The following is a 24356-nucleotide window of genomic DNA, read 5'->3' as shown; positions in this document are numbered from 1 at the left end:
GGGGGCCCAGGTCAGGTAGGAAGCGGTTGGGTTTGAGTGTGTCCATAGCATGGAGTGTTAGGGTCAGCTGCCCTGGAAAGAAAGCAGACCATGGGAAAGGGCTATGAAGAGAGGAGAAGAGGGAGGCGGTCAGAGGCAGGTCCTGCTGTATCTCGAAGAAATGGGAAGGAACTCATTTTTCTTTAAAATTGAAAACCTCTGGGATTAAAAACCAGAAATACCTTCAGTCTCCTCTCTCCAGCTTTTCCCCTTCCCTGCTCTTAGCTTCTGAGGAAGGGCAGTCATTTTTAAACTTCGTTTCTTTAGTAAAACATGCTCTAGGAGTATTGGTTAGCATAAGCTTACAGTAAGGAGGGGAGAGGGTTCTAGGCCCCATAAAGGCTGGAAGCCTCTGTGCACTGAATGGGAGACTGAGAGGGAAACTCACCTGAACTCGCACCTGAAAACCCCACGTAAATGATTAACCTAGCCTTTTTAATAAGTGATCATACAGTTTAGTCTTTCGGCAAAACAACAGTAGTAATAATAATAGTAATAATCATCTCATCCATAGTTTATAATTTGAAAAGTCAGCAGTGGAGAGAGTGAAGGGAAATTGGCTTCTTGCTTTTTGAGAAGACAGCCTCACTGACCCCGGAGCTGCCGTAAAACAGTTGAGCATGATGACATTTGCCCCAGTTAATGGAAAATGATTTTGACAGTGAGGTTTCTGTGTTTCAGCTTTTAAGCACCATAATAACTTAGAAGAAAGTTGGTGTCTTTCTCTTTTTGGCTGGTTTATTAATCACTGTTCCCTCCCTCCACCTTCTCCTGTTGTAATTAGTTTTTGTTGTCTTGGGGTTGCTTCCTTTAATTTTAGAGTGTGCTTCTTAAGTCAAGTTGAGTACAACTAAGATGTAAATGTGTTTGTGAGGGGATAAAACCAAACAGAACCGTTCTTGGGGGGGCCTCCTCATCTCTGTGATGCGTAAAATGAGTAACAGAATTCCTGACCATGGTGAAAACCACTCGATTCAAGGACCCGGAATGAAGTTGGCTGACTCAGTTTATGGCTGTGGCGCGGTGGTCTCCATTTCTTGTTGTAGTGCGCCACCTCCTGGTCCTAGCAAAGATTGCCACCAAGATAGTGGGACAGATTTTCTCCTGTTTATGTAAGTTTGACTTTTCCTGAAAATGTTAGTTACATCTCTGGACCACCAAGTGTGGAAGGCACTTTGGAGCCATTCTTTTCTGATTCTAAACCAGAAATCACTAACATAGTACTCATAACGAGTTCTGTCTGCTCTTAGATTTGAACATGGCGAGTATGGAATACTTTTTTAAATAGAGTTAAGCAGAAACTTGTTTGTATTAACGTGGCTTCTTTCTAAATTTGATTCCTTTCTATCTTACTTTCCCTCTTGTTTTTATACCAAATAATTGTAGAATGGAGAAATAAAAAAATTGGCACACCGATGTGCGTAAAGCCACACCCCACCCACAAAACGTTGTTAGTCAAGGATGCATCATTCCAGGTCTTTTCTGTTCCCTAACCGGTGGCCTTCACTAAAAGTATAGCAAAATCAGTCATTTTAGAAACTGTCCAGTTGGGAACCTGCTTTTGACACATGGGTGGACATTGTCATCTTTTGAGTTTTCTGCACAGACTTTATTTTTTAATCACCTAGTGATGTGTTCTTTTTTCCTTAGTGTGTTTATCATTCATATGTATTGTGGCTGTGAGGCATTATTTATTTGGAGAAGAGCTTCACAATTTCACAGTGACAGTTCTGTAATTCTGTTGGTCCTCCATGCATTAGCTGTGGTACTTCTCAGTTACAAATACCCTTTCGTGAGCAGTTTAGTTTCTGAGGTAAAGCTCTGAACAAATGAATGAAATAACAGCAAGCTTTGGTTTTGGTTTTCTAAATAAAAATGAGTCAGTTTTTTTAGGATCAGTGCTTTATATTAGATCTTCATCCTCTCTCTCAGCCTCATTACAGAATTTGCAAAGCTCTGTATTCCTTAAAGGCAGCTCTGGTGACTCAGTTCATACTGAGACGCTCCACTAACCCCTAGGCCGAGCCTCTCCGCGGTTCTAGCCGGCCATTGGCTCTGCGGGAGAAAGAGGGCCAGGCGCCTTCTGTGTGGTTATCTGCCCCACAAACCCTCACAAAGCTAAGTATGAGTCGGTTCCAACTCAGCAGCAAAGAAAGCATGAATGATTTCCTTACATGCAGATCAAAGATGAAAAATTAAAGAACATGGGTCAAAGCAACGACTTAAAAGTTATTTTAAGAAATATCATCACTCACTTTACCTGTCAAGTTGGAACCAACTCTCCGTTGACCTTCCAGTGAGTTTCCGGAAGCTGTAAACTGCCTAGGAAAAGATGGCTCCTCTTTCTCCTGTGGATTCAGCTGGTGGATTTGAACCGCCCACTTTTGGGTTGATGATAAAATTGACTACTAGGAGACTAGAGGTTAACATATCATTTGTTGCTAAGTGAATTCAGTCGTCTTGACTGAGTTAGAATTAGGTGTTAGAAGAAGACATTGGAAGGTGTTGGGCTTAACAAGAATTAGGGTTTGATGCTGGGTGGCTGGGTTTGATTATTGTGCCAGCCTGCTGTTGCTGGTAGCAGAGGACTCGAGGTAGCTAGTGTGCTCTGCAGTGATGCAGTTGTGATGTGCCAAGGCTCTTCTGTGGCTTCCTCAAGTACAGCTCAGCCTGGGATGTGTTTTACTTGCCCACCCAGGCCAGGTTGAGAGGGCACACAGGATGTCAGCAGCTGTCACCAAGGAAACTGAATTGAGTCTGAGTCTCTTCTTAGGAGAGGAGAGAAGGTTGACCTCAAGGTTGGGCATTGCTGCAGAGAGGCGGGGACCAGCTGTAGCATCCAAAATCAGAGCCCTCAAAGCTCAGTGCTGCGTATATGGCGTGCAGACCCAAAAGGAGAGTGATATATGTATACTGGCCAATAGAAATGACATAGATGGCAAGGCACTGACTAAGCTGATTTATTTTTCCATTTGGAATCTCACTGGGTGAAAACCTGCTCAAAGCAGGTCAGGGAGATAACGAACTCATTGTCCTGAGGCAGAACCAATTCTTTACCAACCCTGCAGCCAGATCACATCAGAGGAGATTGCCCATCTCTCTCCTTCAGAACAGCTGGTAGATTCGAACTATTCGATTGAGGGTAGACAGCGCAGCTCTCTCCACTAGGCTGCCACAGGTCCCCAGACCTGCTCAGAGCAGGTAAAGGATATCCTGCTGGCTTTTTTGTTTGTGAAGAGAGTTACTGCAGGCCAGAGCCCAGGCCAGGGTGTGGCCCTTATACAACCCAGAATGTGAGCTCTGTTATTTAGGATTTAGACCTAGTTCCTGCCAAGTGGTGTGGAGGGATCAGAATTGGGAGCAAATTCCGTTCAAGAGGCTGGTGGAGGTGAGTGGGTGGCTTGTTCCCAGGCCACATTGGCGTCAACAGCTCACACATCTTTTTGTCTCAGGTCGGCTATGGAACACTGGACAGCAGCTCTTCGAACTGTGTCCATCTGACCAGCTGTTAGGCCGGGAACTGGTTAATAATAGATCCCGAGGCAACAAAAGGGGTTTTCATCCTTCATTATGAAATCATCCCTTTTATTTTTGTTTTGTTTTGTGCTTGCTAGGAGGTTAGCTGCACCATTGATTGATTTGAGCAGCCTGATGTAAAATTGTGTTGGCTTGTTAGAATCTGTCCTGCAATACAGGGAAATAGAATTTTGAAGGCAGGGCTCTATGTTGAGCTATTAATACTCACACGTTTGTCATGAGACCCCAGAAGAGACACTGTGTTCCAAGAAGCAGCAAAGTATAGGAACATAGCATCACTGTTGTAATTGTATAATTGCATGTGAAGATATCTTCATATAACTCACAGAGCATGGACACAATAAATCACACAATTAGCATCGTGGGGGTGGGGAGTTAGGAACCTGAAATAACGAGCGAAGCCTCAAAGTGGGGTTTGCAGAGCCTTTTCAGGTAGATCTGAGTCTAGGGTGTGCTTACCTGATCAATCACCAAAACCAGGAATTTCTGGAAAGGCCTTTTCATTTCTAATCAAAGTGCTGAACACACAACCAAATTTGGTCAGTACACACCTCATGCAGGATTTTGAAGATCTGAGTCGTAACTAGGTAGTCATGCTGTAACTTGAGGAACACAGCTGAACATTGAACAGACAGAATATTTTGTCCCGTGAAGAAATAATTGGACTAGTATAGAACGTGGAGGAGAATGGAGGCTTGACAGTGGAACAGTAGTAGTACTGGGTTAAAGTAGATGTTTCTATACCAAAAGAAGCTAATAATACTCCTCATTCTGGAATACAAATGGTGAAAGTGGTGTTGTCCAAGGGAAGGTTCAACACCCGAGCAGGTATTCTTCCAAAGAAAAAATAGAAATGGTCAAGAATGGGGTGTGTGTGTGTGTGTTTAATTTGAGACAAGCAAATTGGCCATGTTTTAGAGGGTGTGCCCCCCCCACCCCCGCCCCAAGATAATATGGTAGAAAGTGGCTTAGTGGTCAGAAGCTGCATTGCCAATTCCAAGGCATGTGGTTCAAATCCCCCAGCTGCTCCATGGGAGAAAGATGGGCAGTCAAGTCCCATGCGATTTAGTGCCTCTGAAAACCTGCTTACTGGTCGGTCAGCTATGGGTCACTTTGAACTCCATGGTCCATAACAGTAGACATAAAAAGTGCAGGTAATTTTGCTGAATGAGCGTTTGCATTTGCTTTAACAATGGGCTCAGGTGTGGCCGAGTCAATGAGAGTGGACGGGACAGGACAGGGCAGGCTCCAGAGCCCTCATTCCTGGTCTTATGGTGAGTCGTAGTCAACTTGACTGCCTCTAACAAGAGCGCTTTGGAAAATGCACGTGCTTCTCACATACTAAGTCCCTTAAAGCAAAGTTATCCTAAAAACATAAAAGATGTGCAGCAGAATGAAGTAGAAAGAATACTCCTCCGTGTTGGTATTAGTAACTATTTAGAAGCAATCTGAATGCCTAGTGAAAATGGGATGAATCAACTTGTTCACACAACAGCACACTTAATGTCATGATACGGAGCCAGGCTTCTCAAAAAGGATGCACACCCTCATAATATTGTCAGATGGAAAAATACTCAAGGGTGGGAAGGGTTGACCCGGCGACTACAGAGGCGGGTTCGAGCTCATCAGAGATGGTGAGGCTGGCACGGGATTGGACGGGGCTCTGTTCTGTGTACATACGCGGTCGCTAGAAGTTCAAGCTCACCCCACAGCGCCAAACAACCGCTTCCCGTTTAGAAAGACGATTTGGAAAGATAAAAGCGACAATATTAATGATGGTGGTTCTAGGGGTGTTTTTTTTTTTACTAGTCGCCGTCCCCTCCCCCACGCCGCCCCCTCCCCTGACTTTCCTGCCGTGAACATAAGGAAAAAGGAAAGGTGTTTACCATTCATATGTAACATGAACTTCTATATTGAGTTGCACGGCAAGCTTAAGCAAGCTTTCCTGCTCAGAAGGGCCTGAACATGCCGTTCCAGAAGTGTCAGGGTGTATTCATTTGAGTTAGGAGTGCTGGTTGGTTCTCTGTGGCCGGGAAGCCTGGTTTGAGTGAAAGAGAACGGATTCCAGCCATTCTGGGGGAGGGGCTACAAGAGGGGAGCAAGGCTTGTTACACATTGTGATTTTCCTAATTTATGTCTAATGTGACCTTGAGATTTAGATGGACGCCTTGTTTTGTTTTCTAGGCTACACACCAGAGCACCTTAGAAAGTTTAACCAAAAGAATGCTCATGTTTGACCCAGTCCCTGTTAAGCAAGAGGCCATGGACCCCATCTCTGTGGTAAGTTGTGCAAAACTGAACAACTCTCCTTTGAACAAAAATATTGCTGGGCATTGTGTTATTCCTATGACTTTCTTTATAACTTTGACAGGGTGTTAGGTTGGGTGGGTTTGTTTTTTTGGTTTTTTGTTTTGTTTTGTTTTTTTAATTTTTCTATTGGTTTGCATACAAAATTCACATACATTGTGTTTCACACTTTGCTACGTTCACATTGTGTCTCCTACAATCATTCTCATACATTGTGCTTTATAAATTTAATCCCCATTGAATTGTGCCCACCATTAACCTCGTTTTTTTTCAGGTGCTCTTAGGATGTCTAATAGGCTTTTCACAGGCAAACTGTTGACGTTTTCAGGTATCAAGTGAGGTATATACAAAATTGTGCATCCTTTGAATGGAATTCAAGTTGAGGGTCAGTGACAAAGAGGAAGACCTTCAGCAAGATAGATTGAAACACTGCCAGCAACAGCTGAGCTTGTGAGGGTGGCACAGCTCTGAACATTATTTTGCTCTGTTGGATACAAGGCTACTGGGGGTCAGAGCTGACCAGATGACTCCCGACAGCAACAACAACGTATTTCCTTAAGATCCATGCCACACAATCCCTGATAGGATCAGCTCCGAATTTCGGCATCAGGAGAATCTGGCCGTGACAGAAGCAGGCTTACAAAAACTTTTATTCCATCTGGAGAGCTCTGGTGGCTTAGTGGTAAGAAGTTGCACTGCCAGCACAAAGGCCCATGGTTTGAATCTTCCAGCCACTTTGCTGGAGAACAATGGACAGTCTTCTCACATGTGATTTAGGGCCTTTGAAAACCTGCTGGAGGGTCAGCTATGAGTTGGTTCTGACTCAACAGAAGTATAAAAAATTTTTAAGGGCAAGATTATTTGCTTTAAAAATATTGACAGTACAACCATGAAAGAATGGAAATCAGTTTTCTGTAAACTTTCATTTAAAATAGCAATAACAAATTTAAAAAAAAGGCATTGACAACACCTAATGGAGCTGTGATGGAGAGATGGTCTGAAGAGAAATGAGTGAGGAAGAACTTGGCAGCACGAGTGCAATTTAGATTTGTTTGGAAGCATCAGGCTGGGCGGGAGTTATGTTCATTGTCTTTTCAGCACTTTCGGCCTCTCTCAAGCTCGGCTACACTAGATGCTGTCAGGCGACTAAGCGGCTAGTCATTATTCCAGGTTTAAGGAGGACCCGAGGGCTGTTATGCTGAGATGTCACGGACGGGCGAAGCAAGGAGTGGTTTCAGTGGAGAGGATCTGGTTTAGTAAATATTAAATAAAAACGGCAGCCTTCCCACTCTTGTCTCGTTTTCTCCTTCCATGGGCTTGGAAAATATTCAAGGGGAAGAACTTGGCCTGAGGTGTGTATCCGAAGGTTGGTAATGACGCGCTTTCAAAATCAGATCATTGCTGTGGATTGACTGTTCAGATTCCTGCTAAAAATGTTTAACCAAGACTCGAGGGTCACTCCAAGGCCCTTGGAACCAAGTAGTCATGGATATGATTACCCCATGGAAGTGCTTCCCTGAGTTAAATAAGAAAAGTTAAATAGGGAAAGAAGAGCTCTGATGGGTAAAGCATTTTGCTGCTGGCCCAAAGGCAGGCAGTTCAAATCCAGCAACTCCACAGGAGAACGAGAAGAAATCTCTATCTTGAAATGTACATTTTCTGAAAACCCTCTGGAAGATCAGACATGAGTTGGTGTGACTTGATGCAATGAGCTGACATAAACATAAAGAAGTAACATTTTATTGTCCAGCATGGAAGCTGGATAATTGAGTGTCTTAGAATGATAATAACAAATCAGAAAGAATTTTTTCATCCAAAACCAAAATTACTTTGTGATATCCTGTTCTGTGTTGTCCTGGTGCTCCCCACCCTGTGGTCCTCCCACCCTGTGCCTGCTCCAAACTGCTGTCTGATATGTTGGAGGCACACGAAGGTATTAATTTCCTCCAGTAATTATATCCTTAAAGGATGGGTAGGTTTTTAGGACTGGAGACCAGGATTGATTTTCTAAACAGTGCAGAACTGTCACCTGTGTGCCACCACGCTGTCCTCTTCTGCCTCCAGGGCTTTTACACAAGCATGAAAATGTGACTCAAGAACCCAGTTTAAAGCTAAGATGAAGAACCACATTGCCAAATTGGTAATGATAATTAAGCACAAGAAAATGCACTTCACTGAGGGAAAAATGGGAAATAAAATGAATTAAAGTAACTGTCATACTTGTAATGTTGTAATTTGTATTAATATTTGAAGCTAAAATAGGAAGAAATATTTTTACAAGTAATGACACTTTCCCCTTTTAATGATCCAGTTTTTAGCTTTAGCCAACATTGTTGGGATTTAGTTCATTTTATCACAAATTAGTATCAGTCCCTGCTGTGAAGTTTTGGGCTTTTCCACCTCCTTAATTTAACCACGAGGAGCTCTGGCCACCAAGTTTGCAGGGTGCTGTGCTGCTAATCCAAAGGCAGTGCTTCTCCAGTGGTTCAAATCGACCAGCTGCTTCAGGGAGAAAGATGGGCTGTGTCATTTACAGCCTCAGAAGCCCCCTGGAGGTTCCAACCCCATGGTAATGAGAGAATTGATTTAGCAAAATCTCAATAAATGGAAACATTTATTTGGGCAGGGGTTACTTAATTAAATGTAAAGATTTACTCTCCAATCTTAAATCCCTCTTGCCTTCAGTATCTTTGAGTCCTGTATATTTGATACTGTGTGTTTGAACCTAGTTTATTATGCTTTAGTCTTTTAATTGGTCTCTGGCTCTCAAAGTCAGTGTTGCTAAGCAAGGAGACAGGATGGGGCACTTGTAAAAGGTTTTTGTTTAATTCCCCATGTGAACAAAATATTGACTTTCCCCTTCCTCCTTGCAAGAGCTCAAATACAGCTTATTTGGTATTTTGCTGTTATTTAGAGAACGTGAAGTGACATCTCTTACTGAAATAGTAAACATTCCATAACTATACCATTCTCTGCTAAGCCATGTCACTGAAAGCAGATGGTAGTGCTCTGGGGTCCCATGTTAAAGTTTGTAAGAATAGAGAACAAGATAGACACCCTCTTCTTAAATCTAGGAATTTCTAGATAGTACACATGGCTAGCAGTGCTAACCAAAAGGTTATGCTAATCAAAAGGTTGGTGGTTCAGGTCTACCCAGGGGTACCTTGGAAGAAAGGCCTGGCAACCTGCATCTGAAAAACCAGCCATTATAGAGTACTCTGCTGACTCACACGAGGTTGCCATGGGTCCGAATGGAATCTGTAGCACCTGGCATCTGGAGGTCCCAGACTTGCTTCTGGGATCCCGTCTGGTAACTAGTTACAGGATGACAACAAAATTATCCCTAGTTCCTTCTACCTATCCACATATGAAGGGTTTTCCCTTATAAAATTGCACAGCATGTATACATAACACATACACATAAAGAAATTGTTTTTATCAACACATTCCCAAAGAAAGTTGCAAGTTAAAGGATGTCATTCATGAGGGAACAAGATATTCCTTATCTATTCCTTCAGGGTGATTGGCTTTGGAGAAAGGGCATTCTCTTTCTTTTCTCTCTCTTTTAAATGAAAATTGCCACCTTACAGATTCCTAACAGATGGGGAAATATTTCAAATCAGTAGTTGCTCTGTTCTGCTTTGCTCTGGCAAAAACTTGTCAGGACATTTGTAAGTCCAGTAGAAAGAGTGCTTTCTGCTTTTGTTTGTGTAGAGGGGCATGGCATTGGCTGCTTCCACAGTGCCTGCTTCTAAAGGAACCCCACCCTTCTGGAAGATTGCCTTGCCTGGCCATCGCCCTGTCCCAGATGTTCATTTTTTTTTTTTAAATTTTTTTTTCACATTAATGAAGAATGACTGCATACATATTTTACACAGTCACTGCACCAAGTCTAGCTGCTTGTAATGGAAAACTCATTCAAACTAATTCCTTTTTAAAAAAACCAAGCTATTGCAGTTCTCCTTTTAGTATCAAGTAATAGCTGGAGTTTTCAGAAATTATCCAAACTCTGCCGTTTTTCCCTTTCACAAACGAAAGCATCGGTTACACCTTCAGCCTTGTCAGTCGTAAAACGTTGCTGAAAATGTGTATTGCTTCTTTGCCTTCCTTCATTAAGTATTTACCAAGACCTGCTACCCAGCACTCAGCTGAGATTCCGTGAGAGGAATCAGTGAGTAAAGAGTGTGGAGGTGTGAATGATTGAGCTTTGTCCCCATTGAAGGAAAGACACCTTGTAATAACTGTTCTTTATGGGAACTAAAGCCTTCTGCTATCCTTAGTGAGGGCTTCTTGGGTGGTAGTACTTGGCTAAATTGCTTGACTGCTAACGGAAAGGTTGACAGTTTGAATATGTGCAAAGGCATCACGGAAGAAAGGCCTGGCAGTCTGCTTCCCCCGGAAGCCATATGCACCAGGAATACTGGATGTCCTTGAGTGGCTTCCTGATGGAGGCCATCAAGCCAGTTTCGACTCATTGCAGTTCTGTGTGACAGTAGAGTGGCCCCTTAGGGATTCCAGTAAGTACCATAATCTTTGCAGTAGTAGACCTCCAGATCTTTGTCCTGTGGAGCTGCTGGGTGGATTTGAACCCCCAACATTTGTATTAGTGCTCAACTACCATACCTTCCATCAATGGCAGAAGTGCCAACTATGCTTTTGGTTGGGCTCTGGGCTGGTGCTGCCACACTAATTTGCTCTATTTTGTGAGAAGTTAGACATGGTCTGAAACAGCAAAGTGGCTATTACCAGGGTGTGCCCACCTCTCAGACACACCCAGGAACCCTTTATCAGTCCCTGCAGTGTGGAAAACCGGATTATTGCAGGCTAATTGCAGCAGCCTGAGCCTCCACCCCAGTAATTAAAGTCACTATGTCTTATGTAAGGTTCTGGCAGCCATTGCTGTGAATTTTGCTAACGAGAGGGATTGGAGGATCAATTTTGTTTACCCGTTGGTGAAGCAATCTGACTGGAAATAGTTAATTATGCATCCAGGGCTGTATCTATCTAATGGATCTCCTACATTTAGCCCCATAGCCTTACCATGACAAAGCTTCATCTATCCTTTATAATCTTTTAACTTTCTCTTTCTTCATGGCTTGAGAAATTTGAGCATATTCTTTCATTTCTAATTGCATCCCTCCGGTTCTTTATAGTTTTCTTAAATTTTTCCTGTGGAAACACTAATAATAATAATAAATGCACATCGTGTTAATTTTGTTTTCTCATCTAACAAAAAGTGTTGCCATTAAAATCCAGGTCATTGGGAAGGGAGGGAGGGGGTAAAATGTGCAACAATGAATGAATGAAAAATCTAACTTTTTTGCAAACTTTTGTGAAGACCATACTCACCTAGCAGTTTTCTGCACATAGACATGTTGGTGGGTTGGTTTTAAAAAAATGATTAAGGAGTAAAAGTTGTTTTAATGAGTCTCCTAGCTAAAAGACAGTTAGTATCGACATGTGATGGCATGGGTGAAATGATAATGGTGGATTCTGAGAGTTGGATCATCCTGTTACTAAAGAAAGAAAGGCATCGGGAGATAAATTAGGTCAGTTATGGAACAGAGCTTGGGTTTGGGAAGAAATTGAACAGCCTTGATTTACCCAGGACTGGAGACTTGGCCAGAATGTGGGAGACCAGGAGAGTTCTGGGAATACAGGGCTCTGTCACCCCAGGCATGTGGTCATTTAGCACTGACAGCCTATCAAAAGGTACCATCATCACACAGCCTGTTTTTCCATAGGATATATGAGGGTATTGTCAGAAATGTTAAAAGCCGTGCTGAAGTTAAAGATGCTAAAGCTGTCATGTTATTTCCTGCCTGTCTATCTGAAAAGCAGAGAGGTTAGTTTGTCTTGGCAGGTTCCTGGAGAACCGCACTATTAAATCTTACTGATGATAACCAAGGTGTTTCTTAGAGATAAGTGTTCATCTCACATACTTATGGGAGGTGGGGGGCAGTCCTTGGGAGAAAGACAACATGCTGCGAAGTACGGAGGGTCAGAAAGAGGAAGTCCCTCAACAAGATGTATTGACACAGTGACTGTAGAATGTGCCTGTGCATGGGATAGAGGATGAGGATGGTACAGGAGGGGACACGGTTCAGCTCTGACCCTATGTTCATAGGGTTACTGTAGTTAACAGTCATCTCAAGGGCACTTAACAATATTTTTTTTCCTCCCACAAAGATGCATAAGCTTTTGTGTGGGATTTTTTTTCTCGTGTGTGTGTGTGTGTGTGTGTGTGTGTACCATCAGTCTGACTGGATCTGACTGGTACAGGAGGAGATTCAGGATTCAGACCGCTCACCTCTGGGATTGCAGTGCAGCTTCTTGCCACTAGGCCACCAGAGCTCATCAAGATGCATAAGCTTTTTATTTTATAGTTTGTCTTGGAATGTTTCCAGATAGCATCCTCAATACTAAAATGGACTTAACCTAGAATGAATGATGTTTCTTTCAGGTTTTCCATGTGAAGTGGTAACCACCTTTTGCACCTGAGTCAGTTCCAGTTCATGGCAACTCCATGTACTTACTTCAGAGTAGAACTGGGCACCATGGCGTTGCCACTAGTCCGTTTTGGGGGAACTAGGTCACCAGGACTTTCTTCCAAGGCACCTCTTGGTGGATTCAAGCCATCACCCTTTTATTTAGCAGTGAAGTGGGCTAAAATCATTTGCCACCACCCAGTTGTTAGATGTTGCCAGGTCGAGTATGACTCATGGAGACCCTCTGAATAACAGCTCTGAATTCTTCCCTATCCTGTGCCGCCCTCATCCATCTCTGACACACCTGAGCCCATTGCTTCAGAAAAATCAAAGAATACAGCTTTCAATATGGATTGCATCTCCATGTGAAGAAAACAAAAATTCTTACTGCTGGACCAATGGGCAACATCATTATAGATGGAGAAAAGATGGAAACTGTCAACAACTTCATCTTACTTGGATCCATAATAAACACCCGTCGTACCAGCAGTCAGGAAAACGGGATGTATTGCACTGGGAAAGTGTGCGGTCAGGGACCTCTCCAAATTATTGAGGAGCAGTGATGTGAGTTTAACGATGAAAACTGTACCACCCAACAACTTCTTTTATTTATCATATTTACTAGGCCAGTATTCTGGTGCATTTTGGAGGGCCAAGTGAATAATAACTAAATCAAATTTAAAAACCTAATTGAAGTTCTTTGTTGTATTTGTGCTTTAAGTACCTGTACCAATTTAACCTGTTGATGCCCTTCTTTTTTTCCCCTCCTTTCCAACAGTCCTACCCATCAAATTACATGGACCCCATGAAGCCTAACAAGTATGGAGTCATCTACTCTGCCCCTTTACCAGATAAGTTCTTCCAGAACACAGAAGGCCTGTCCCACGGGATACAGATGGAGCCGGTGGACCTCACGGTGAACAAGCGGAGCTCACCACCCTCAGCTGGGAACTCCCCTTCCTCCCTGAAATTCCAGTCCTCGCTCCGGAGAACCTCGCCAGGCCTCAGCATGCCTTCCTCCAGCCCCCCTATGAAAAAGTACTCGCCCCCACCTGCCGGAGTGCAGCCCTTCGGGGTGCCACTGTCCATGCCCCCAGTCATGGCTGCAGCGCTCTCCAGGCACGGGATCCGCAGCCCGGGAATACTACCCGTCATCCAGCCCGTCGTGGTGCAGCCCGTCCCATTTATGTACACGAGCCACCTCCAGCAGCCACTCATGGTCTCCTTGTCTGAGGAGATGGACAATTCCAATAGCAGCATGCAAGGTAAACACCATCAAGGGCTGGATCTGAAGTGCCCACCAGCTAATCAGGGGGAGGCAGAGCTCCATGGAGCCCCTCAAAGGAAATGCTCCTCTTAGGCTTGCCCTTAAGTAAAGCATTTCCTTTGTAAAGATCTCCCATGAACCAGGCTCTGTTTAACACTAAAAAATGATGACTTTCAGTCTTAGATCATCAAATTTGGTTAGTAAATCTCGTTTATCAAATGCAACATGAATCAAGAGGCAAAAGGACATTTAAAGAATCCCTTTTGATGCCTCAGGGAGCCCTCATGACATAGCACAGCACATTGGGAATTGCAGTGTTAATTGGAAGGTCAGTGGTTTGAATATACTGGCCTCTCCTGAGGAAGAAGATGGACAGTCTTCTCCTATAAAGATTTACCGCCTTGGAAATGTAATGGTGTTTAGAATTGTCTCAAAGGCGGCTGGTTTGGGTTTCTGATCAGCTATTGATGATAACTGATGATTTTTAGGAGCCAATGATGATTTTACTCGCTGGTCATAGGGCCATGGGATTGAAAGATCATACCCCAAAATCATAGGACTCATGGGGACTGCCTTTTAAGCCCCAATGTATGCTGACAATGTAATGGTCATAAGAATTCGCCCCTAGATTTCATTTCTCCCAAAACTTTTGCCAAAGGCAAGTAAATATTCACCCTTCACAGTGTTCTGTGTAATGTTGGAGAATTATACACATAGCGTGACTTTTTTGTTTTTGTTTTTTAGTACCTGTAATTGAATCATATGAGAAGCCTATATTACAGAAAGCAATTAAAATAGAGCCTGGGATCGAGCCTCAGAGGACAGATTACTATCCTGAAGAAATGTCACCCCCCTTAATGAACTCAGTGTCCCCCCCGCAAGCATTGTTGCAAGAGTAAGTATACTGCGATACCTGGTGTTCACGTCATAGCTTGCATCTCAGAGTCTGTAATTAGAAGCACAGACTTCAGAGTACCCGGTGGTGGGATGGAGTTTGCCAGGAGCTCAGTGTCGTAGGGGGCAGCCACTTGGCAATGGCCGTTCGTCAGGGTGGAAGATTCTTGAAACATGTCGTGTTCTCCATGTAACACACATGTTATAACCACAGTTACAGCAAAGTTTTGGTCAAAAAGTCAATGCGTGCTTTTGCTCCCTGGTCACATGCATCATTTGTAGTGTGTGTGTGTTGAGGCTGTTTCTGTGCATAATTGTCACCCTAACATGGGGACATTTGGTGTTCCAGATACTCTGTAAGACTTTCCATGTGCTGGACCCATGTTGTCTTTTAGTTGTTACTCCTGATGAGTATGCTTTTCTTTGTTAATAGGGTGTGTCTTTAATCAGAGTTCTCAGGTCAGCCACAAGAGAGACACTCTGAAACAAGCCCTATAAACAGTGGTGGCAGCAGAAAGTTGTCTGTGTATTTCCAGGTGGCTCCATGTAGAAAGAGCTCTAGTCTCTGGTCCTTTTTGTGCCATCTCCCTGTTACAGAGTCCTGTCCATAGGACTGTCCAGTAGGAAATTTGTGCTGCCTGGGTGAATATTATTAGAGCCCCTTGGAGTAGATAAAAGTTGTGGGAGGTAAGCACAAAATAAACAACTGGATTTGGTTTTTTACTGGATTTACCACTCTAGATATTCTTGCCTTGCCAGCGATAAGATAATACACAGGAGGCTGTTGTAGTAGATAAGAAGATTTGGGATCTTGAATTTCAATTCAGTGTGTGTGTGTGTGTGTGTGTGTGTGTGTGTGTGTGTAATCTTGCTACTTCATTGTTCTCTTGTTTATTGTCAGTTGTCATTATTTTTATGATTGTTCTTGTCATTGTCTTGTGTTGCGGTGCTTTCGACCTTGAATTCAGTGGCCAGTTTCTTGGTACAGAAGCAACAGTTACTGTCCCCATAGCGTCCCTTCCTTCATCTTCCTTCCACACCCCCTTTTCTCTATTTAATGTTCTATCCTTCTTTCTACGGAGTCTTCCCTCACCCTTTCCCTTAAACAATTTACTTTGCGACAGAACTTGCATGCCCAAGTTTTAGAGTTCTTTAAACGTGTTCTGGATGCATCCACATTCAGTTCCCATGTATAGGTAGGCGCCTTCACTGTGGATAAGCAGTCCATTGCATCAAATCCTAATTTCATCTACTTATTGTCTTAATTATCTAGTGCTGCTATTACAGAAATGCTGTAAGTTGATAGCTTTAATTTAAGGGGGGGAAAAAGGTATTTTCTTACACTTTATGAAGCTAGCAGTCCAAATTTGGGGTTTCAGCTCAAGGGGAAGACTTTCCCTCTTTGTTGGCTTTTAGAGCAAAGTCCAGTCTCTTTTGAGCTACAGTTCCTGGGCAGACTTCCTCTGACCTGGCGTCTCTTGCTCTGTCTCTGCTTGCTGTGCTTGGTTTTTTAAAATATCTCTTAATATGTTTTAACAGAAATTGACTCAAAAACAAGCACCCTCCTAATCCTGCTTTATTAACATGACACAGGCACCCCATTCCCAAATGAGATGATAAGTAACCACAGGCATAGAAGTTAGGGTTTCTTCAAGAGACACACATCAGTCCCAAGTAGTTGTCTACATATACTCCCTGGTGGGTCAGGGAGAATGAATCTTTCTCACTCTCACTCCGATGCAGTTACACAGTAGCACCCTTGGCAGGTATATTGTGTCCCCTTCCCTTTGTGGGAAGGGTAGAAACCCAGAAAACTTGTTTTCAAGTGAATGGTTTTATTCCTTATACCAGGCATGGGAAGCCGTGAGCTAAAACATTAAGTAGCTGTCCTGTCACCACACTCGGTGACATGATTGGCTGAGTGCTGGGATACTAAGAGGGCTGTGGTTCAGAGCCACGTTGGAAGAAAGGCTTGGCTACTTCCAAAAGATTCCAGCCCTCGAAAACCCTGTGGAATTCTCCTCTGGCATAATTGGGGTTACCATGAGTCAGAATCAACTCAGTGGCAACTGGTTGGGTTTTGTTGTTTAATCACATGGTGAGCAAGGGTGAGGGACCGAGGTTTGATCGCTGGCTCTTCCTGTCATCCCGTCCCTATCTGCCTTATTGCATTTATGCTCCTGTAGTCACTTGGGCAGAAGGCTAAACAATACAACTAGACATGAACTCTTTAGATGAAATTACCTCTTTTTTAAAAAAAAATGATGCAAGACATCTTTTCTCCAGTAAACTTAATGTACAGCCTGGCTTGCACTGGTAATAGCCTCTGCACTGTTTGATGGATAAGCTTCTCTAAAACACAGTAGTGCCAGCTGCCCACCTAGGGACCTGGTGGCTGCAAACAGGTTATTCCAAAGCCCAGGTTACTAGGAATTACAGTGTGAGATGAAACCCGTGGATATTTGAAGCCAGTAATCTGTGGAGTGCTGCTGGGAAGGAAATACTTTTTCCAGTTTTACTAAAATTCAACCTCTTAATGATCTCACGCTTTTATGGCTTTTAATGATTAATGAGATATAGGCTTATTTGAAGGCTGACTGAAGAATGCATTTTGCTCCTCAAAATATTCAGCAGGTTAGCCACAACTGGGCCATGCACTCTTTTAAGTAATTCTCCCCCAGATGTGATTAAGTAATGTCTTGGAGGGCACCCAGTTGCAGCCCACATAGGAAACCAGCTCGCCAGGAAAGAATCACTTGAAACCAAGCGCCTAGTACCATTGCGATGAGGCAGCCCCGAGAATATTTGCCTTAGGAAATTCTTCCTTTCAAGGCAGACTCTAAAATACGCCTTTGCAATCCATTTGCAGAGTTCCAGTTTTAGAAGGATTGTTAAAGGTACTCAACCATATGCCAGCTTCCTTTTTTGTTGTACTGTGTATTTGCATAGGTGAAAATGGTATTCATACAGAAAACTTGAATGTGTACTTCCACGCTGAATTGTGTAGCAGACTGAAGAGGGTTCAGCTTAGCCATCAAACAGTGACCCGGTTTTTTGTTTTTGAAAGTTGTGACTTTTGGGCCATAATGATTTCAAGCAACGCCTAAAAAAGAGGAGACCTTAAAAGGATGAGGTCCCAAGACCTGCCTCTTCAGTTGCAGCTGGTAGCCAAGCCAGGTTCTTTGGAAATGGGGCTACTGGCCCCTCTTAAGAAGGTGATGACATTTTTGAGATGGACATGAACTTGAGTAGGCATTTCCTGAACAGGTTTGGGGGCATCCCCAAAAGACATTGATGTTAAACAACTCTATTGTGCTGAGCCTCCAAATATATAAGGAATTTCCGAACCTTGGAGTACTATTGTGGGTGGTATGTGCCCTCGAGCCAACAACTCCTAACAGCTCTCTGTGAACAATAGCTCTGACCCGTGTGCATCTTGAGCCCGTCTCGCTGTCATTCCTGCCCCTGTTGCCACAGTGACTGTATCAATCCATCTCTTCCAGGGTCTTCCTCTCCTGGCAGCTTTGTACTCAAACTTATTGCCATTGAGTTAGAACCAACTCACAGCTGACCAACTTTGAAGTTTTTCAGAGGCTGTAAATTGCATAGGAGGAGAGCGCCCATCTTCCTCCCATGGAGCAGGATTTGAAGCTCCTGCCTTTGAATTGGCAGTGTAACTCCCCACTTTGTTACCACCACCACCCACCCAGTACAGATAATTGTTCTAAGTGGCTTGTGCACTTCAGTCCTCTGAGATAATGTTATCACCTCTCTCATTTTATAGAAAGGAAACTGAGGCACCAAAGGGGTTAGTGCTTTGCCCAGGCCCCCTGAGGGGAGCAGTCAGTAACAAGGCTGGGTTTTAAAGTCAAAGTACATTGTCTTTCCTCTATATAAAGAAGGAAACCCTGTCACAGATTCCCAATACTTAAAACCTTTCAGTTGGCAGCGCCTCTGATGGTTCAAATCTATCCGCAGCTCCACAGAAGAAAACTAGGCAATCTCCTGTGTGATTTAAAGCCTCCTGAAAGCCCATAGGAGGAACTAGGAGTTGGTTCTAACTCAAGGGCAATGAGTCTGAGCTTTTGAATAGTGGCAAGAAGCTACACTGCAATCCCAAAGGCACGCGGTTTGAGTCTCCGTGGGAGAAGGATGAGTAATCTCCTTCCAGGCAATTAACCGCCTCTGAAAACTGACGGCTGTGGGTCAGTTCCTACTGTATGGTAAACAACAACAAAAGTCATCTGCGGTGAATGACCCTTCCACTTCATGTTCCAACAGAACAGTAGATAGTTAACCACTCAAACTCTCCCCCTCATCTTTTCATCCCCCAAAGTTCCTTTTTTTTTAAATTCTTTTGAAGAACTTGAACCTTTTTCATTAAGTAGCATTAAAGTTCAAAGGTTAAAATTCACTAGTTACATTTTTTTTCTTTTTAGTGAAGGATTTAAAATTAATAATTTGGCTTTGCAAAAGCCCCCCCCCTTTTCTGCTTTCTCCGATCCTTGCCTATACATAATCTGTAATTTAAATTCTTGCTATTTTTTTTTTGCCTTTTCCTCCCCTCACTTTCTCATGTTCCCTTTTCCACATATCTGAACTTGGCTGTTCCATTCTGGGCAAGAAGGCAATATGATACTCAGGACAGTTTTAATTGCTAATAATGAAAGTGCAAGAAAGAAGTAAAGTACCTTAAAATAAAGATGTCTTCTATTTTCTTAACAATAGCATGTGTAATTAGCATAAGTGCTATTGATAAGGCATTTGTTTCTAATTTTTTTACCAAGACCAAAACCAAGTTTCATTTCATCAACTCCTTTTGATTTTTATCCCTGAATTTTATTATTCTTATATCCCAAAGGCTTGGGTGCTTACCCTCATCAAACATTTCTCCTCTTGACCCCTTTTGACCCACCTTTTCCCTTTATGCAAATAATTTATGTGTTGTTCTGGTACCTTAGTGATAAGGAGTTGCTCTTCCAACCAAAAGGCAGGCAGTTCAAGTGGCCCTGAGGGAGATAGATGGGCAATCTCCTCCTGTGTGATTTACAGCCTCTGAAAACCCTCTCAGTTCCAACTCAGTGGCACAGAACAACAACATGTGATTGCACTAGCCAGATGCGGCGATTTGAAATTTAAAAGGAAAGAGAAGTTTCCATTGAAGCTTGGCCAAACTCATAAGCTTCCAGTCTATCAAGCAATTGATCAGAGGAAAGAAAGGGATCAGATGAACCTTGAGAAAACATGGCAGGCTTCTCCAAGTTGCCTCCTGTCCCCTCCACCTTCTTTTCCGAAAAGGACTGTTCACAGTAATGATGCTTTTTTACATGACTTGATTTCAAGCCCACCCCGAAAGGCATGCAGACTTGGGAATGTGAGTCTGTCAGAACAAGCAGGAGCCTGGTTTCCTGAGGGCACCTTCTTCCCTCAAGAAGGCAACAGGGATGAGGGCATCCTTAGCCCTCATCTCCCCAAGCTCAGGAGCGACCGTCCCATTGAAGGTTGGAGCTCAGGAAGACAGCATCGCCAGCTTTTCCATTGGTTAGAGCCAGCATGTGAGCATGAAATGAGAATTAGTGATCTTTCTTGAGAGATTTAAGCGAAATGTCACTTACATAAAGGATCAGCTGTAGCTAGATCCACCAGTGTGATTCCCTGACTCTGAAGAATGCCACCTTTTTACTTTTTATTCCCCCTCCCAAAAGAACACTAAGTGAAAATCAAGGCCAGCTCATGGGCAATCATCAGTGTTAAGCATTCAGCACTGCCTGCCTGCAACCAAAAATCCTATTGGTAGGCGAGTCCTTGTAGAGATTCTCCCCGCCCCTCATGCCTCTCCTAGCATAGCGCCTAACCCTTCTTGCTGTCATTACTTATCTCCATGTCTGTCTCCCCTAGAGTGTGAGCTCCTCAAGGGCAGGAACCCTGTTTTTATCCATCTTTGTGTCCCGGTGCCAAGCACAGTGCCTGGCTCATGGTAGGTGTTTGATCCATGTTTGTTGAATGAATATAGCAGTGCTTCTTGGGTTGATGAGCTAATTTCTTTTTGTTTCTTTTGTCGGGGTTGTTATTATTATTATTATCTTTCTGTTCATTTATTTGGCTTGGTTTGGTTTGGTTTTCGCCCAGTGTTGTTAATGCTTTGAAAGTGGACAGGAGGAAACGTAGGGAGAGTTTGGGACACGGAGTGTGATGGGCCACTTTGACTTTTGCAGGAATCACCCTTCTGTCATCGTCCAGCCGGGGAAGAGACCGCTACCCGTGGAGTCCCCAGACACGCAGAGGAAGCGGCGGATCCACAGATGTGACTATGACGGCTGCAACAAGGTGTACACCAAGAGCTCTCACTTGAAAGCCCACAGGCGAACACACACAGGTATAGGCTGCTAGGCTCTTGCTGTGTGTGTCCCTCTCATAGACCTGCGAGAATGGGGTGTGAAGAGTCTTAGTCATCTTTAGATGGGTCTGTCGATCTCAGGATGGGTTTCTTGATCATGACTTGCTTTTGTATTAAGTCCGAACAGATTCAAGGTTATGTGTGCAGCCAGTGTTGTCATAAATCACTCCTAGTTCTGTCCTCTCCCCAGGAAGGGAGGAAGGGGAAACTTTGGTGCTGGGCTGGTGCCCTCAAGAACATGACCTTTGAATGTGCTGTCATTTAACCAACATGGCATGGTCAGATTCACGCCAGCAGAGAAAAGTCCTTGGGGCAGGATGCAGTTGTTCAATAGGAATGGAATATGAAGACCAGAGAAAAGTTGAATTGCCTCTGAATTGGGGTGTTGGAGAAGAAGACTAAACATCCCACAGACTGGCAACTAAACTATCTTGAAAGAAATGCAACCAGCGGTCTCCTTAGAGGCAAGGAGTGTGAAACGTTATCTCCCATACTCTGGATGCATTGTTAGGAGGGGCCTGTCCCTGAGAAAAGACAGAATACTGGGCAAGATGGAGGGTCGGAGGGAGAGGAAGACCCTCTAAGAGACGGGCTGACACGGTGACTGTAACAGTGGCTTTGAGGATGGCAAAGGGATAGGGCAAGATTGAGTGTTGGTCCGAGGGTCACTGTGAGTTGAGCTGACTCAGGGGCACCTAATAACAATAGGAACAGAATCTAAATAAAATCGAATTAAATCAAACTCGCAGGTGCTTTCAAGTCAATTCGGACTCGTGGTCACCCCATTTGCTGGTCATGCTTGCCACCAAGTTTATTCTGACTCATTAATGACCCTCCCTGTGGAGAGTAGAACTTCTTCCATACACTTTTTCCATCTGTCATCTCATTATATTGTAAATCTCATTATAAAGAAAACAAAAGTCTCTGGGTGAATTTGCTGCAAAGGACTTCTTGAAAGTGTTAAAAAACAAAGATGTCACTTTGATGACTAAAGTACTCCTGACTCTAGTGCCCTAGTGGGTACGGAATTATGCGGCCAACCCAAAGGCAGGTGGTTTGAATACACCAGCCACTTCTGGGGACAAAGATGGGCACTCTCATAAGAGTTACAGTCTTTGAAAAGCCTCATCTTTGAGTTGATTCTGACTTGACAGCAATGAGTTGAGTTTTGAATTGTCATATGGATGTGAAAGCTGGACAGTGAATAAAGAAGGTGGAAGAAAAATTGATGTCTTTGAATTATGATGTTGGTGGAAAATACTGAACAAGGCCATGGACTGCAAGAAGAACAAACAACATGTCCTTTGGAGGCAGGAGTGGTGAGACTTCTCACATACTTTGAACATGCTAGTTAGAAGAGGCCCATCCTCCCTGGAGAAGGATGTCATGCTTGGTAAAGCAGAGGATGAGTGAGAAACAAGACCCTCTGCGGGATGTATTTACGCAGTGTCTGCCATACTGCACTCGAACAGCAGTCACTGTGAGGGGATGGAGTGGTAAGAGGCAGTGTTTTGTTCTCTTGTATGTGGGGCCTGTAGAAGTGACTTGATCACACCTGATGGCAACTCAGCATAGAGTTCACACTTAACCCTTTAGGAAGTGGCATTGGTAGTTTAGTGATAACCTTAAAAAAATCTCCCCCTCTTCTTCCCTTACCTTTTGGTCAGAATGCTAGTTAAATATTAATAATTGGGTTTTTCCCCCTCAGCATGTACTGTTGTTCTGTACCGTCACATCTGAACTGACCCATAGCCGACCTCCAGCGCATGAGAGGAGATTGTCCGTTTTTCTCCCACAGATCAGCTAGTAGATTCAAACCACATGCCTTTGGGATTGCAACTCCACTTTTTGCCACTAGGCCACCAGAGCTCCCTATCATGTACTGTAGTGGTTTATAAAAGCACAGTGATACTACATGTATACACATCGCATTGGCAGCACAACTCATTACCACTAAGCCACCAGAGCTCCCTATATTGGAACTGTTTTGTATTGGCAAAGAACTTTAAGAGGGAGCTCTGGTGGCTTAATGGTAATGATTTGTGCAGTCCTCCCAAAGGCGCATGGTTCAAATCCACCAGTTGCTCCACTGGCAAAAGACGAGGTCTCTCATCCCGTGCTGTGAGTCGGCTTGACTTAATGGAACGGAACAGCAGCAACAAAAGCTTTAACAACCAAAACCTTACTTTTACAGTCTTTACAGATAGACCATTAACACCTAATTTACTAAATTCATCCTTTTGGTTTCAGAAACATTAAGCATTGTGCTTTTCTCTTTTCACAGGAGAAAAACCCTACAAATGCACATGGGAAGGCTGCACGTGGAAGTTTGCTCGGTCTGATGAACTCACAAGACATTTCCGGAAACACACTGGAATCAAACCATTCCAGTGTCCAGACTGTGACCGCAGCTTCTCCCCCTCCGCCCCCCTCCACCTTGACTTCCACCACCCCCCACCTGTCTGATTGCTCGCTAGCCTGCCTGCTGCGTCTCCCCTCTCCGGGGTTTCTCCTCTTCTGTCTCTCTTCCCTTCTCTTTTTTTCTGTCTTTTTTCCCTGTATCTTTTACTTTTTTTTCATGTGGTTTTTATTTTTGATTTTGTTTGTTTGAATCTTTGCATTTGTTTCATTGTAGATTTTCTTTTGTTCTCCCTTTGCTTTTCTCTGGTCCTCCCTCTCGTTTGTGCGGGTTTTTTGTTTTGTTTTTTCTTGTTTTTTGTTTTGTTTTGTTTTGTTTCTTGGATGTTACGTTTACTGTTCTTACAGATACGTTTACTTTTCTGCTAACCTAGGGAATTTTTAGTTTCTCCTATGTATTTGTCAGTTTCTTGTCTGTGTTCCTGTATTGGATGTTCTGTTTCCTGTCTTCTAGTTTTTGCCAGAGACATTCACACCCATGTACCCCGTGATTGCATGGGGGGGTCCACGAGGAATAGAAGGGTAGACCCTTTCCAACACAATGAGGTCCACACTTCATCGTTCTCCACCAATCTTGCCCACCTGGGTTTCTCACTGCATCTAAACTGAGGTTTTGGCCCTCCATACATGGTCTCTGCCCCCGGTGGGAGAGGAACCAGAGCTGCTGGTGTAGATGGTGATGTGTATGTGTTCATCCACCTTGATTGATGGGCGGCACTGTGCTTCCACTGCACGAAGTGGGAAGTGGAAGTCACTGAGCAGGGGAGAAGCAGAGGAGAACAAAGGAAGGAGCTGACCCTTCCTCCTGGGCTTTAAGTTTTCAGTAAGGTGTCGTTGTGGGTAGTGCATTCCCAGAGAGCTTTGCTCCTTATTCCAACCTAATTGTGCAGCATGAAACCACGAAGCCAAATAGCAATGGGGTTATCTATTCATCTCCATTCCTACAGTGTCCTTAGTATGAGCTGAGAAGCATTGATAGAGATGACACATTTTTACCCAGTAATGGTAA

At 43.6% G+C, this 24356-nt stretch overlaps 1 protein-coding gene across 1 annotated transcript in view; it reads left to right on the top strand.

Moving 5' to 3' along the window:
- Nucleotides 1–23395, top strand: part of KLF3 (Kruppel-like factor 3 (basic)) — a 34625-nt gene extending 11230 nt beyond the window's left edge. The window contains exons 2-6 of the mRNA XM_006895423.1: nt 5761–5856; nt 13150–13636; nt 14383–14533; nt 20748–20908; nt 23214–23395. Of these exons, the coding sequence (XP_006895485.1) occupies nt 5800–5856; nt 13150–13636; nt 14383–14533; nt 20748–20908; nt 23214–23395 (1038 nt within the window). The 5' untranslated portion in view covers nt 5761–5799. The remainder of the gene's footprint in view (nt 1–5760; nt 5857–13149; nt 13637–14382; nt 14534–20747; nt 20909–23213) is intronic.
- Nucleotides 23396–24356: the final 961 nt, after the last annotated feature.

The sequence above is a fragment of the Elephantulus edwardii genome, unplaced genomic scaffold (assembly GCF_000299155.1).
Source record: "Elephantulus edwardii isolate Elephantulus edwardi_28Jun2011 unplaced genomic scaffold, EleEdw1.0 scaffold00167, whole genome shotgun sequence".
NCBI lineage: Eukaryota > Metazoa > Chordata > Mammalia > Macroscelidea > Macroscelididae > Elephantulus > Elephantulus edwardii.
Note: the sequence above shows the minus strand (reverse complement) of the source record. Positions and strands in the feature narration are given on the sequence as shown.